The following is a 15,363-nucleotide window of genomic DNA, read 5'->3' on the forward strand; positions in this document are numbered from 1 at the left end:
CCTCTCCCCTGCTCACCCTCTCTCTGTCTCAAAATAAATAAACTAAAAAATCTGGAGATCAAAAGTGTTGCAAACAAAGTATGAATGGGGTTCATGGGAATGCCAGGAAGGAGCTATTCGGCTGAATGTGCAGGAGAGGTTGGGGTGGCAAAAAAAGTTTCTTAGGGAAAACAGAACTGACCCTTGCAGTGATGAATGGGAGCTCAGCAGAAGGGGAAATAAAATCATGAGATCATTTTTTTTCTTGAAGATTATCAAACGACAGTAAAACCGTGGTTTGCAAAAATAATTGGTTCCGGAAACGTGCTTGTCATCCAAAGCACTCGTATGTCAAAGTGAATTTTAAGAACTATTGGCTCAGTTGTGATCATGTGACGTTCGGCGTCATGTACTACTCATATTGCAAGATATCACTCATTTATCAAGTTCAAATTTATTAGAAATGTTTGCTCGTCCTGTGGAACGCTTGCAGAACAAGTTACTTGCAATCTAAGCTTTTACTGTACTTGGCAAGCAGTCTCTGAAAAGATGTGTTATTATTTGTTCATTTTGGAAAGTAAATAAATTACCCATAGCCCTCCTGCCCCTTTCACTGTTACAACCCACTGGTGCTTGTGGAAATTCTTCTGACGATCTTAACAATGCTCAAAAGATGACTTACTTGGATGACATCATCCACTTCAGCTCTAATAACAGGACCAAGAATGCCGAGATGAGCTTCAAGCTCCCCCGTAGGATCACGTTTGGTAAAAGAGCCATCAAGATACTTTCGAAAGACCACTTTCTTGTATACGGTGTTCTCTGGAACATCGTCAACGTCTTCATTATCTACTTCACTGAAATAATAACAACAACAACAATAATAATAGTGTTTGTTTAAAAGAACAAATGAAAGACCATTGAAGAACTGGAGGAATTATCCCTGCTTCTGAATATAGTGTCTAGCAGAGATATTTAATAAATACTTAATGAACAAATGAATGAAACTATAAATGAGTAAAAACTTAAGCCAGTAAATACCCTTCTGATCCCAGCTCATGTATCATTTCTTTGGTAAGGGCTCCTATGATCCTTTAGAGTAGGTGAAATCTGTCTATATTATTCTCTAAGTGTTCACAGTATTACCATAGTGTATATAGTATATTCCTGTAGTATTCTTAAATTTCTTTGTTATGTACAGTACAGTATATATCATTTACTTGTGATATTATCTATTAAAATCTGACTCTGACACTAGAGTGAAAGTCCCATGAGGTCAGGGATTGTGCCAAGTCTGCTCATTATTTAATTTCCAGTACCTGGCAAATCATCTGACACATGACAGGCACTGGATCAACTTTTGTTTAATGTATTAATGAATGAATAATTATAATCATATAGTCACATAGCAGATTTTAATACCAGAAGCAGACAAAGCCATGCAATGGGATTGGCAGCTTGGGGCTGTCAGTTGACAATGGTCACCCCTGTGAATGAAAGTAGCCACCCTTCTTGTGTTTGCTGTTGTTAAATCGCATCATTCCTCACATAGTTCACCAGCTCAGTCTGGGGCCAGAGTACATCAGATTTTCTCACTGACTCTTACATTTCTCAAGCCTATGGAAACAGGCCGAAAGCTCATCCATCAATGTCATAGAATTTGTCATGCACCACAATCCATCAACAGAGAATCCCACTCTTGTCTTCCTCCTGGTCTTCCTACACCACTGACCCCATCCTTCCAGACCCTAAGCATAGTTTCACAGACACATGGGGATCAGCAAAGCAGCTGTGAGTTCCATAAACATGGGTTGCATATCTGGAATGGGACGTAAGATTTTGAAGGACCTGGTTCTATCCCTTTCTGCTTTGGAAACACCCTAAATCTTACTCTTTCAGGGCCTCTCTTAGAAATCCCTAGATAAATTATTCTCATATAGCAGTGGGAGCTACATTTAAATAGGAAGTCATGTGAAACTGTGTTTTAAGCTAACAGAGTTCTAATATGGAAATGCCAGGCATCAGATTAATGAAATAATTTCTGTGAGCCATACCATATATTGTGTTTGCTTACTCTACACTTTGGCTTTTGATTTTCAGTGTAGTTGTTAGCTTTTATAAAATCTGTGAACTATATATTAGACGTGGTGTGAGCATGGTCACCAAGCTGTGATTCTCCCACTATTGCTGGCTAAGACTTGCCCCTTGTCCCCCCTGCCCCCAACCTCTTCTTTCTCTATATTGTCATCCCAGAATACAGGCCAAGTCCAGAGTCCAGCCCAATATGGCTTTCCATCCTTAAGCAGAATTGAATTGAAAACCGTTTTAAAAACATATATAGATCCCTTAGGAACCCTCTGTTGTAAGTCAGGCCACTTACATAATTGCATCTCTGGTTGAAGAATGGCTGGAAGCTGAAATGTTAAAGCAGAAGAGGATCTTGGGGGACATTTGGTGTACCTCCTTCATTTAAAAGATGAAAGTAACAAGGTCCAGGAAAGGAACTGACATAATCTATGAAGCTAAGAATGGCTAAAGCTTTTGAAGGGCTTCTCAACGCTCTTTGGATAAACACCAAAATTCTTCCCAAAGCCTAGTGGCATCTGGTCTTTGTAGAGTGAGCCCAATGTTTTCTTACACTCACCCCCTTCTTGAGCTCCAGCTACAGATACTTCAGGCTTCCTCCTTCCTCATGGCCTCATTATGCTATTCTATCTAGAATGTTCAGTGTCAGGTTGCTGAATTCTCATATCACCGTATCACCGTGTATCTGCCTTTCCTTTTTGGTCTTTAGCATAGTTGTATTTTACACTTATTTATGTGAGCATTTGATTCTTATCTACCTGCCCAACTAGATGCAAGTTCCATGAGGGCAGGAGTCATGTATGTTTATATTCTATTTTATAGCCTCAACACTTAGCACAATGCTTAGGAGAGAGTATGCACTCATTCTATAAGCCAAGTTAAAATTCAAATTTAAAGCAAAAGAAATCATTGTTTATGACTGCCTCAGTTGAAGGTATAAACTTGCCTTTTTGTTTCTAAGCTGGTTTATATCCTTGGCCTCTGCCACTGGAATCTCATGTAATTTGAATTAAACTTCACCAAGATGCTATACACTTTATATTGATCAGCAAACAACTAAAAGATGTGTTTTTCTGTAAACAAATGCAAAAGGAGGTTCCTTCTGATTAGCCAGATTAGCAGATAGCTATGGATAGGCTGGGCTCTGCACTTGGGCAAGAAAAGGAGGTAGGAACATGAGTGATGAAAGAAGAGAGGAGGGAGCTTCTCTAGAGAATATCACAGACTTCTTATAGTGATTGTTCTTATATTGTCCAAATGTCATGTAATACAGAGAGGTTAATCATAGAATTGACAAAGGAAATTGTATAGGACAAATTGCAATAGGGGAATTAAATTTTCCCAGAATTAGTATAATTTGCCCAGAATTATCTCCTCAAGACTATTGTAATCTTTTTAGCAGTAGTGGAAAAATGAGAAAATCAACGGAGAAAATTTGGCCAAACCTTTGAGCAAATTTTGAATAATCCCAGGATAGTTCTTCAGCAGCAATGTAATAATATTTCTTGTTTCCATTGTTGCTGCGGAGATACCATGCTGCAATTTTGTCGGGATTTCTGGAAGAGTTAATGTCTGTCCTAACATCAGTTTGGTAAGGGTCATCATAGGCCACGTAATCAATGTCATCAATGATTTCTTCACTGCTCTCTTCCTTCTGCCTTGGAATAATCTCAATGTAATCTCCATCATTTCCACTGAGGCCTATTACAACTGGTGGGTTAAGTTCCCTTGGTATAAAAGTGTTATTTACTGTAGAAGATAGTGGAGGAGATGGCACCTGACTAAGGTCTGGAGAAGGGGAAGTCTGACCAAATTCTGGAAGAAGCAATGAATGACTAAATTCAGAGGTGTTGGATGTCTGATCAAGGTCTGGAGGAGATGATGTCTGCCTGAGATCAGGAGAAAGGGCTGTTTGACTAATGTCTGGGGAAAGGGGTATCTGACCAAGGTCTTGAGAGAGTGTTGTCTGGCTGGTATCTGGAGAAAGGGTTGTTTGGCCAACATCTGATGAGAGGGTCTCCTGGCTGAGGTCTGGGGAAAGAGGCATCTGGCCGAGGTCTGATGAGAGAGTCTCCTGGCTGAGGTCTGGGAAGAAGGGCATCTGGCTGAGGTCTGGGGGAAGGTTCATCTTTATGAGATCTGGGGAAATGGTTATCTCACTGAGGTCTGGGGAAACATCTGTCTGGCTGAGGTCTGGAGAAAGGGTTGTTTGTCTGTGGTCTGGAGAAAGGGCCATCTGGCTGAGGTCTGATAAGAGAAGCTCCTGGCTGAGGTCTGGGGAAAGGGGCATCTGGCCAAGGTCTGGGGTAACAGCTGTCTGGCTGAGGTCTGGGGAAAGGGTTGGTTGACTGAGATCTGCAGAGATGGTTGTCTGCCAGGCTTCAGGCTCCAAGGAAGGGAACATCTGAGCAATGTCAGTAGGGAAGGACTTGTTCCTTAGGTCATAGTTGAGCATCTGGCCAGGCTCTGGGAGAGATCCGGGACTAGACTCTGTAGTGGAGTGCATTTGATCAGAGTCTTGAATAGGGAATGTTTGATAGCGTTCTTCTGGGGTTATTGTCTGATAAAGATCTGAAGGGAAGCTTGTCTGACTGGTGTCATTTGGGGGATTCTGATTATGGTTAGGAAGTGAGGCTATCAGGCTAAGATTCACAGAGGGGAATGTCTGATTGAGGTCTGTGGGATAAAAAGGTGTTTCCTTGGATTTATGGAATAACAATGAGTGATTAAGTCTCCTGTCTGCAAATGTGGTATTAGCCTTTCTTAGAGGATGAAAGCCCCTTGGAGATAGAGGAATATGGTGTGCAAGCTTCTCTTCCTTTTTCTTTTTTCGTGTTTTAATGAAAAAAGGGCTTTTCTTCAATCTACCGTTTCCTCCATCCTGTCTTTCTTGCAGAAATTTCTTTCTAATTCCAGAAAATGGGGGGTGGCCACTCTGCTTTCTGTCTTTGTTTGTGAAAGGGCTGCTTTTTCCCAAAGTCCTCGAGGCATTCTGAGGGCTGCTCAGCAGCTTAGTGGCAGCTGTGTCTTCATCAGCATCTTGGACTATTTCATAACTACCTTTCTCAGAAGCCGGATGCCATTTCCCATTCAAAATCTTTGATGGGTTCTTTTGTCTTAAGAGTAACAGATCACCGGGAAGGTCTTCCCAGGCTCCCGTTCTGGAAGGAGAAGAGTTGCCTTGTCTTAAATGTCTCCCAGTTTTATATGCTGAAAGTCCCACCTGGGAGATCCCATGCTTTGTTGTGTGGTCTCTTCCTTTCTTGGATCCATTGTGCTTAGCATGTTTTTGATTCCTGAAACCATCTGCATCGAGCGGAAGAAGGCTTATCCCTGTGATATCTGATGGGAGAGGATCCTCCATGGAGTCTTCAGAATAAGGGCTGGAATGTTCTTCTGTGGAAGAGTTGAGAACTGATTTCTTGTCCAAGCCAATGCGTCCCAAGGGGGGACCAGCTGTGGTGGCTTCTGGGCGAGGAAGTGTTTTGTGAGGTCCTGCAAAGTTATGGACAATAAGCCTGCTAATGCTACTCAGGAAAGAAGAATTTGAACGAATAGCTGGATCAGTACTTGAAGGAATGAACTCAGAGTAGTTCTCCAGAGCTAGGGCAGTAAGATTAAACTCCTCTTCCTCCTGATTCAGTGATGAATTTCTGAATGACCTAATTCCTAACCATGAAGCCAGGTTTTCCTGGTAATCATAGTCAGCATCGTCCTCTTCACCTCTGTTTTCTGAAGAATCACGCATTTTCCGTGTAGTCATGGCTGTAGATGCCGGAGGTTCATATATAATCTCATATGAATCGTCGTCTTCATCCCAGATACACTTAACGTCCCTGAATCGCAGCCTTAGGTTCTTGCTTCTGGGACTGGAATTCACTGTAGTTAATATCCACGTTCCTACAGAAGAGAGACAGAGAAAACAGAGCTCTAAGTCCCGAAAAATATAGAAAAACACTAGGATCCATTGTGGCAGATGATTTTCAATGAACTTCAGGCAGGGACAATCCAGCATGGTCTGTGGGCCACCACTGATCCGTGAACTGTTGATTAGTGTTCCACAGTGACAGAAGGAGATAAGTTGGTCTAAGGTGTTTAGAAAGCCCGTTAGCAATTTGACATTGCTGTGACATCCAAGCATGTGATCAGTATCGGCCCAAAGGATTGGTCAGTGGAGATTAGGGATAAAAGAGTTAGCATAGAGAGTTTGAGAATCACTATTTTAGAATATATATAAAAAGGATGAATGAAGAATAAAATGGGCTTTGAATACCATAACCATCCTGTTAGCTGCACATATTGTGAATTGGTGTGAGGGGAGGATGATGATGTTCACCCCAACAAATAAGAGACATATAGATATTTCTAAGCAATAAATGATTTGGGTGGGCCCAGGGAAACTTTGAATCTCTTTGAAATGCTATTATTTGCTGGCGTACAGATTTCCTGGAGAGTCTCCAATAGTTAGCGCTCGTTGGGTGTCTGCCGAGTGCTAGGATATTACAATTAATGGTCAGAGCAACTCTGTAAAGTGTTGTTATTGTGTTTTTCAGATGAAAACACGGAGGCTCAGTGAGGTCAAGTCACTTGTCCATACTGAATGCCAGAGCGCATCTGAACAACTCCAAAGCCCACGTGCTTTCCACGGCGCTGCTGGCTTTGAGGCCAGCCTCTAAGGCACTATATCTGATGGTCACTACTGCATGGTGGAATGACTATCTTTAAAAACTAAAAAAGGGAATCACTTTCTCCAACTGCAGACTGAGCCCCTGACCTACCACCACACCCATGCCTGGCTCCCCTCCTCCCCAGGTGGGTGATGGGCATTGAGGAGGGCACCTGTTGGGATGAGTGCTGGGTGTTGTATGGAAACCAATTTGAATAATAAATTATATATATTAAAAAAAAACTAAATTAAAAAAGGTAGGGGCGCCTGGGTGGCTCAGTCAGTTGAGTATCCAATTTTGGCACAGGCCATGATCTCCCGGTTCATGGGTTTGAGCTCGGCGTCGGGCTGTGCTGATAGCTCGGAGCCTGGAGCCTGCTTCAGATTCTGTGTCTCCCTCTCCTTCTGCCCCTCCCCTGCTCACACTCTGTCTCTCAAAAATGAATAAACATTAAACAAAACCTGAAAAGGTTTTTTTTTTGATAAAAGAAATGCTCTTTTGTGGCTGAATGTTCACACTTCCTCCTCTAAGTCATGGCTTATCTCTTTGCTGTTGTGTCTTTACTTCTCACTTAGCCCAGAGAAGGATAAATGGAACCCACATTAAGCGACTGGACCCTTTAAGTAATTAATTCCACCCAATAGAAATCATGAGAAATACTGAAAGGCAAGCCTGAAAGGGATCAGAAAGATAAACCCAGGAACTGTGGGAGTCTGGAGAGCTGCAGCAGACCTTTAGAGATCAGAGATGCCTCTCCAAGTGTCTAGGCTCTTACCAACATTATCCATTGTGACGGTCACAGATTCCCCACGCATGGGGAAGAGCGTCAAGGTGTCCTCATGTCTCTTTCCATAGACGAATGAGTGCCCAGTGAAGTGAATGGTCAAAATGTCATCCTGGGTCCCTACACTGCAGAAGTGCCACTGGACAGTGTCATCAAAGCAGAATCCTAGCGTGGGTATACTCTCAGGCACATAGCCATTGATAGCTGAAAGAGTAAAATCTGTTAACACGCAGGCCTCCGCCAACAAAAGGACATGTGTCTAATTATACCTGGGATTAATGTCCTAATATTAACTTGGTTGTGTCAAAGCAGTGATCATCTGAGATAAGCTTCACCAGGTCTAACATGTGACTAGAAGATCAAAGTCAGATTTCCCAAATGAGAACTTAATTTCCTAAGTTAGCCAAGGGAGAAATTTCCGATAAAGACAAAGCTTCTCGGGGCGCCTGGGTGGCGCAGTCGGTTAAGGGTCCGACTTCAGCCAGGTCACGATCTCGCGGTCCGTGAGTTCGAGCCCCGTGTCAGGCTCTGGGCGGATGGCTCGGAGCCTGGAGCCTGTTTCTGATTCTGTGTCTCCCTCTCTCTCTGCCCCTCCCCCGTTCATGCTCTGTCTCTCTCTGTCCCAAAAATAAATAAAAACATTGAAAAAAAAATTTAAAAAAAAAGACAAAGCTTTTCATTCATGTTGACTTCTTCATTGTCAAGTGTGTATCAGATACTTTGTTTTCCACGGTCTGCTTTGAAAGATATTCTAAACGTCAATTTAGAATATTATCTAGACTAATTTCACCTGGAAGGAAAGCATAATATAAGAAAGTCATCTTGACACATGAGTTAGTGAATAAGAAGTAATGTCCCTAAAAGTCATGCATATTTAGTACATTTGCAACTTGTATTGTGCCCTCTTAGCACTGAGATAATCTATAGTTTTCAGGCAGGGATTGAGTTCACACATCTTCATTATCTTTCAAAGGGACACAGCTTTAGGCAGTATCTTTTCTCAGATTCTAGGCATGGTAATAAAATCCCAGGCTTGATTTCTTTGAGGACACGGCCCACATCTGCCTGGTTTACCAGCCTAGCCCTGATCCTAGTATGAGGCCTAGCACTAGGGAACCCTTAAATATTTACTGAAGAACTGACACATGTTTTTAGTTTGTATTTCATTCAAGAGGCTCTTCTCAATGGTTGAAAGCTCTATAATATAGTAGCCAGTAGTGACAGGGGCCACTGAGCACTTGAAAGGTGGAAAATCTGGATGGAGATGTGCTCAAAGGGTAAAATATACACCAGATTTCAGAGACTTAGTATATGAAATAAAGAAAGCAAACCTCATCAATTTTTATATTGGTTATATGTTGAAATGATCACATTTGGGATGTATTTCTCTTCATTTTTTCATATGGCCATCAGAAAAGTTTAAATCGCATTTGTGGCTCACGCATAATTTCAAACTGGACAGCGCTGGCCCAGAACTATGACAGATTCGCTGCCAAGATGAAATTATGCAAAGAAAGCGGAGTAACTCCCCATTTTGAATGATTTCCATGGCACCTGCCCATTCAGATAATTCCCAGCTGCCAGTCATCTGAAGCCATATGAACAGACCGCAGAGAAGCCATCCTCCTATCTACGATCACCTATCAGAGAAGGTGGTCAAATGACTCTTGAGTGTAAGGAAATGTGGTGAGGACCCTGACCACTGTGGCAGTGTTTGCTTCCAGCTGGCTTAGTCAAATCTCTCTCAGACTTGTCAGAGCAGTGGCTCTGGGCACTGAAATTGAAAACTGCAGCAAATGCCTGGACTTTGGCTCAGGCCACTCCCTCTGTTCTGAACTTCTTACTGCTCCCTTCAAACTTCTTCGTGGATTGGCTCTTTAAGACGCTTGGCTCCCCATATGCATTTTGCCTTAGTTTGACTGGACAGTCCAGCTTTGGGTTACTTACTCAGTTTCTGCCCTGCTAGCAAGAGCGTTCACCTTGCCCCGCCCTCTGTCTGAAATCCCCATATGCCACTGACCAAGCCTGTAGCCCCTCTCCTCACCACCCCCACCCCTCACCCTGCTCCTCCGGAGTGTATGTGCCCAGAGGATGCACATCTGGAGCATGAGACCAAGACTTCCTAAGGGTCACAAGCTTTTGGCCTCATGTCATAAAGAAGTTTCTGTAATATCATCCACTAATTTCGTCATCAAAGCGAGGACTGCGAGCGAGGATAAGAGGTGAGTGGATTCTACTCCATGTCTCCACCTTTAGGCACAGTCCTACTTTAAGCACCGGAGTGAAAAACTGACGGACAAAAACAGTGATTTGACTTACTGCTCATGATGTTTGATTCATAAAACTTGGGGTCATCACGTTTCACCTTATCGGGATTTTCGCAGAACTTGTTGATATTGTCCTCAATGTACCAGCTCTTGTTCTCATCAAACACAGCAAACACAGCCTGCTGCTCAATGTCTGCTGCCCTCTGGAGGGTAAAAGTGCTGTGTTCAGTGATTGATGTGCCAGCCCATCACCCGCAACACTGAGCTCTTCTCAGAAACCAAAGAGGCACAGTCCCTGGGGCCACTGAAGCCACAAATGCAGGCATGTATGAAAACCCATTAGGGTTTGGCCCTCATTAGGGCCAAAGGTAATGTGCAAAAGCAAACTGAGCGGATTAGGAAATTCAGAGACTAAAACATCTTAATAGAAAAATCCCATCTCCTCACGGCCGCTGTAATTGTGTTCTATCTCTGTAAGTGAATACCTTTCAACCTGCAAGATTGACCAGATGTGCTCCAAATAGTTGCAAAGGATAAAACAGAAGGTTGCAATAGGAAAACTTTATCCCTCTTCCTATCTGTGTCCTTTCCTAGCTCAATAAGTTAGGGTCTTCCAAATGTCCATTTAAAAAAAATTTCCAAACATATATTTATGGTGTATGCCTTAGGATGAACTTCTTTAATAACAGCTTAGCCTGGTTGGGAATTTTAAGTTACTAATATGAGACTATTAGTCCCTGATGAAGTTCCATATATTTGTTCACATGTTTTTGGTATAATTTAGTCTCACTAGAGATGGACCATTGTCTGGGTCCAACTTCACCAGATGCTATCTCTCCAAAGTATTATCTCTCTCATCTCTCCCTAGTTCAAGTCTCTAAAAATAACAAGGGCTAGTAGAGAGATTTACCCTTTTACCAGGTGGTATCTCACTGAGCCCCAAAGCAGCCGTGTCAAATTTTTTTAGGAGGGGTATTAGCCATTTCATAAAAGGAAGAAATTGAGAAAGGCAAAGTGACTTGCCGATCACATAGCAAAATATCTGGAATTTCAAACTAAAACAAAATACTGCGTCACTCTATAGAATGATTGTCTTCTGCAGTGAGAGTCAGATGAAAATAGACAAGACAAAAAAAAAAGGAATATATGTTGTCACATTTGCACTAAAGAGGACAACTTAGCATTTTCTGTTCTCTAGAAGAAGGCTCATTCTCTAGTGAGAAGACCTAATCTGTGTCAGCCAGAAGAAGTTCCTAGATTTTCTAAAAGTTTACTCCATGGACAGAATACCTGTATGCCTCGTTTATCCAGGGATCTGCTCTTACAAATTAGAAGTAGCCCAATCAGCCCAGAGGCAATGTCCCTGGTGATGTCCACATTACTGTAATATGGTCTTGTTAAGCACTGGGCATCATTTTCTGTGGGTTCATCAGACTCTAGGATGTTCCACTTGTAAGTATAGGTTTCCCCTGGCTGAACTGCTCTGATCATAGTGTTATTGCCTGAAAGAAAATGGAGGTAAAATTGTCTTCATTTTCAATATTATTTCAGTAAACAAACAGCAAAATTTTTATTAGAGCCAGGTAATATTAGGGAAGGAATATGTGTACACTAAGCTCCACTTGACAGAACCTTGGATTACGTGTCGCCGTTAGAAATCGCTCCACTAGAGGCCGCTATGGCACTAACAAAGAACAGCACATTTTAGGGTAAATAAATCCCTGAAGTGAGCAGGGTTTCGTTGTGACTTTTAGGATACCCCTACTTGTATACTGCCTGACTGCACAAGTCATGTTACTGAGCAAAGAGGACAGTAGGAAAGCGTGGCAGCCTCTCAGAGGTGAACAGTTTCATTCAGTAGACTCGGGTTCAAACCTGAAGTGAAGGAAGAGTTGACTTCATCTTCATAAGGAGAGAAGGTCACTCCATGAGGGTAAATGCTGTAGACACGGCTGGCCATATTTTTGAACACGATCTACAAAGTTAACTCAATTCATTATTTCAGGACTTAAGCTCAATCGTGAGAATTGATATGGGATGCTTAGCTTGGCAAACGCACTTGCTGGAGGGCGTGCTTATGAGTGTGTGTTCGCAAACTAGTTCTGTTTCTCTGAGCAGCAACCTCTCCCCATCACCTGGAAGAAACTTTTGAGAGAATTTCACTCACACGGTAGCGTGGAAAATGGAAAGAGAAGTCTGCCCTGTATTTTCCTCACAGTATATCACTCTTTCCAAACCTGTCCCCTTCCCCTCTCCTCTCAACTTGGACCACATCTGCCTTCAGATCTGTTCCTTCTCCTCTCTAGACCATGATTCCCTTCTCCAGCCTGGCAGACCTGCCAGGACACTGTCCTTGACATTATCTTCTTGAGGGGCATACAAATAGCCAGATCCTGAATTTCCAATGAGGTATATTTACACTTGCTAAGAGTACCTAAAAGGGATGGGGGAAATCAGAAATGGCGGAAGGGAAAGAGGAATAGAGAAAGGCTGCTTCCTATCCTTTTGTTATCTTTAAATGAACAGAATTGACCTTGTGTGCGGATACGTTAGTTTACCCCCAGGAAGGGGTGAAAGGAGGAGCATTATTTACACAGGAGTGATAGTTAGCCTTCTTAATCTTCAAAAGAGAACTTTAATCTTATCTCCTACTGGTCGATTGCCAAAGCATTTGGCTCATCCTTAATCTGTAGATTACCTGCATTCTAGAACCTTGCCAAAGATGCCAACCTTTAATTTTCTGCTGCCCAGTTCTTATCAAAAGCTTGACTGACGTGGCATATATTTAAGGAAAGCTGCCTGAAGAACACTCGGTGTTCTTGATACATGTCTAAATTTACCTTCATCAGAGACCAGCTTATGGGAGAACTACATACCTAGAGCACAATGATGAATTGTTTATACTCAGTTGTGTTTACTGTTATGTTCTCAGCTATGATGACAACCCTTATATTAAAAAGCTATGCAACTTATTTATTATACCAATTATAGGGATTCTATCAAGGATTCCATCCACTGTATTATACAGCATCCTCTTTTTAAGGATCCATGGGAGAAACTGATCTCACTATCAGGGAAAACGATACTTTCTTTATGAGTACTGCGAATCTTGCCCTGACATATTTCCCTTTTCACTTGGCTGCTGGAAAGCTTTGGACAAAATTTACAGACAACCCGATTGGAACATACGGCGTGTGTTCCATTGTATTTATCCATGGCTTTATTTTCTTTGTCCCCACATTATCCTTCACCTCAATGAAATTGGTTCTTTGCTTTATCCTTTTACAATTTGATGAATTGTCTTAGATTCTTTATGTTGTGAGGTAGGCTATAAATCAGAGCAAATACTACATAAAAACTGAAGTTGCATTTGAATCAAAAATTATAATGGACATATTTATACATTGTCTTTCACTATTTAATTTCTTCCATGGTTCCATATTTGTGGTACTTACTTTGAGTGTGTCTCTGACCTGGGCTCTGATAATAGGACCCAAGATCCCATCTTCTTTGATATTGGGATTCTCCATGCGTTTGGTGAAAGACTCATCTTGGTACTGCTTGTAGACAACCTTCTTATAATGTTTTCCAATTTGGTTTGAGAAATTATCCAAATGCAGAGATCTGTATTTTCTTAAAGTGAAATGAAATTTAAAAAAATTAAACCGTTCACTCAAATAAAGACCCCAGGAGGATGAGGAAACCCTATGCTTAGAAGTTCTGCTCTTGAATTAGCTAAAATGCTAATTTTCTTTTAAAAAAATTCTTAACGTGGTTTGCAAAGTCCCAATATCTGCTCTCTAGTTGGAAAACTGGAAACCTCTCATCTGTCTGTCTTCTCCACCACTGATAAAGTTGTAGGTGTGGTTAGAAAAGGCTACCTAGAACTTCCTGTCACTCTGGTCACTAGAACAGACCTTAGAAATCTCTGGAAAAAGAGCTATCCAAAAGCAATGAGAGGATAAGAGACTCTTGAAAACTGAGAACAAACTAAGGGTAGATGGGTGGTGGGGGAGAGGAGAAAGAGGGCGACGGGCAGGGAGGAGGGCACTTGTTGGGATGAGCACTGGGTGATGTATGGAAACCAATCTGACAATAAATTATATTTAAAAAAAAACAAAAGGAATGAGAGGATATACTGTGAATTTTTTTTCTCAAGTCTTCCTTATCACTTAATTTGTGGTACCCTTAGTGACTGACCAGGTATTTCTCAATCTCTAAAGATATGTTCCCACCCAGGAAGCTCTGACTATTTTTATTAGACGTAGTTCTGTGCTGTTGGGCTATCCTTTCTACCATCCACCCGATCCCAGTGCCAACTAAAAAGCAGTCACTTTCACCCATCTTCTGTAGTTCTTATGATAAAAGATTCGGGGCAGCAACATGAACTACTTTTCCTTTTGGTCCTCTTTATTGCCTTAGTTTCCAAAAACAGAAGCGCCATGATAGAACTGATCCATTTATGCCTTTATTTTGCACAATAAAAAGCACAGACTGTTGTCAGAGTCCTGGAACCTTATTGCAGTTCTGCCAATTATTATTATCTAATCTTGAGCAAGTTCCTTTTCTGCCCTTCTTTCTCAGTTACATTTTTTGAATAGCAGATTTGAATAGCAAATACATTCAAATGATTTTGATTACAGTGAAAATGCTCACTCGCACACTATATCCCATCAATCCCACATCTCTGACCATCCCTGAATTTTCTAAATATTCACTTGCATTAATTTCATGTGTATGATTCTAGAGCATCTTTATGCAACTATGAGTTGTAAATATAAATACACTTATATTCTCATTCCTTAGCAAACAGGCAGCTATTTTATACTTGGTGCTACACCTTGACTTTGTCTTGTATTTTCCCAGCTTTATTGAGGTGATTTTGACAAACAAAAATTGTATATATTTGAGAAGTACAATATGATGATTCATATATGTATATATGTGATTACCATAATTAAGGTGATTAACACTTCCATCACCTCATCTAGTTACTATATTTGTTTTTGGGGGTGAGAATACTTAAGGTCTACTGTCTTAACAAATTTCAAGTATACGATACCAACTATGGTCACCATACTGCTTATTAGGTCCACATTTAAGTGAGATCAGGAGATCATACAGTATTTGTCACTTTGTGTTGGGATGTGTCTTAGCATTATGTTCTGCAGCTTCATCCATGTTGTTTTAAGTGGCAGGCTTTCCTTCTTTTTTAAGGCTGAGTAATATTTCTGTGTGTGTGTGTGTGTGTGTGTGTGTGTGTGTGTGTGTGTGTGTGTGTGTGTGTCTGGGATTTTCTTTCCCCATTCATCCATCACCAGACCCTCAGGTTGTTTCCATATCTTGGCAATTGTGAATAATGATGCAATGAACATGGGGCACAGAGATCTCTTTAAGGTATTGCTTTCATTTCCTTTGGATATATATTCAGCAGTAGGATTGCTGGATCTTGTGGTACTTCTATTTTTGATTTTTGGAGGAGACTTCTATTTGCAATAATGGCTATGCCAAATTACATTCTCACCAACAGTGTACAGAGTTCCATTTTCCTCACGTCCTCACCAACTCTTGTCATCTCTTT

The 15,363-nt window shown here is 41.5% G+C and overlaps 1 protein-coding gene across 4 annotated transcripts in view; it reads right to left on the bottom strand.

Moving 5' to 3' along the window:
* Positions 1-15,363, bottom strand: part of F5 (coagulation factor V) — a 76,085-nt gene that overhangs the window by 20,115 nt on the left and 40,607 nt on the right. For all 4 annotated transcript variants that reach the window (XM_047840716.1, XM_047840714.1, XM_047840715.1 and 1 more), the window contains 7 exons: positions 13,238-13,415; positions 11,658-11,757; positions 11,073-11,284; positions 9,835-9,985; positions 7,507-7,719; positions 3,510-5,964; positions 662-836 (listed from right to left, as the gene is read on the bottom strand). In XM_047840716.1, coding sequence (XP_047696672.1) covers positions 662-836; positions 3,510-5,964; positions 7,507-7,719; positions 9,835-9,985; positions 11,073-11,284; positions 11,658-11,757; positions 13,238-13,415 — 3,484 coding nt within the window. The remainder of the gene's footprint in view (positions 1-661; positions 837-3,509; positions 5,965-7,506; positions 7,720-9,834; positions 9,986-11,072; positions 11,285-11,657; positions 11,758-13,237; positions 13,416-15,363) is intronic.

Source organism: Prionailurus viverrinus, chromosome F1 (assembly GCF_022837055.1).
Source record: "Prionailurus viverrinus isolate Anna chromosome F1, UM_Priviv_1.0, whole genome shotgun sequence".
Classification (NCBI taxonomy): domain Eukaryota; kingdom Metazoa; phylum Chordata; class Mammalia; order Carnivora; family Felidae; genus Prionailurus; species Prionailurus viverrinus.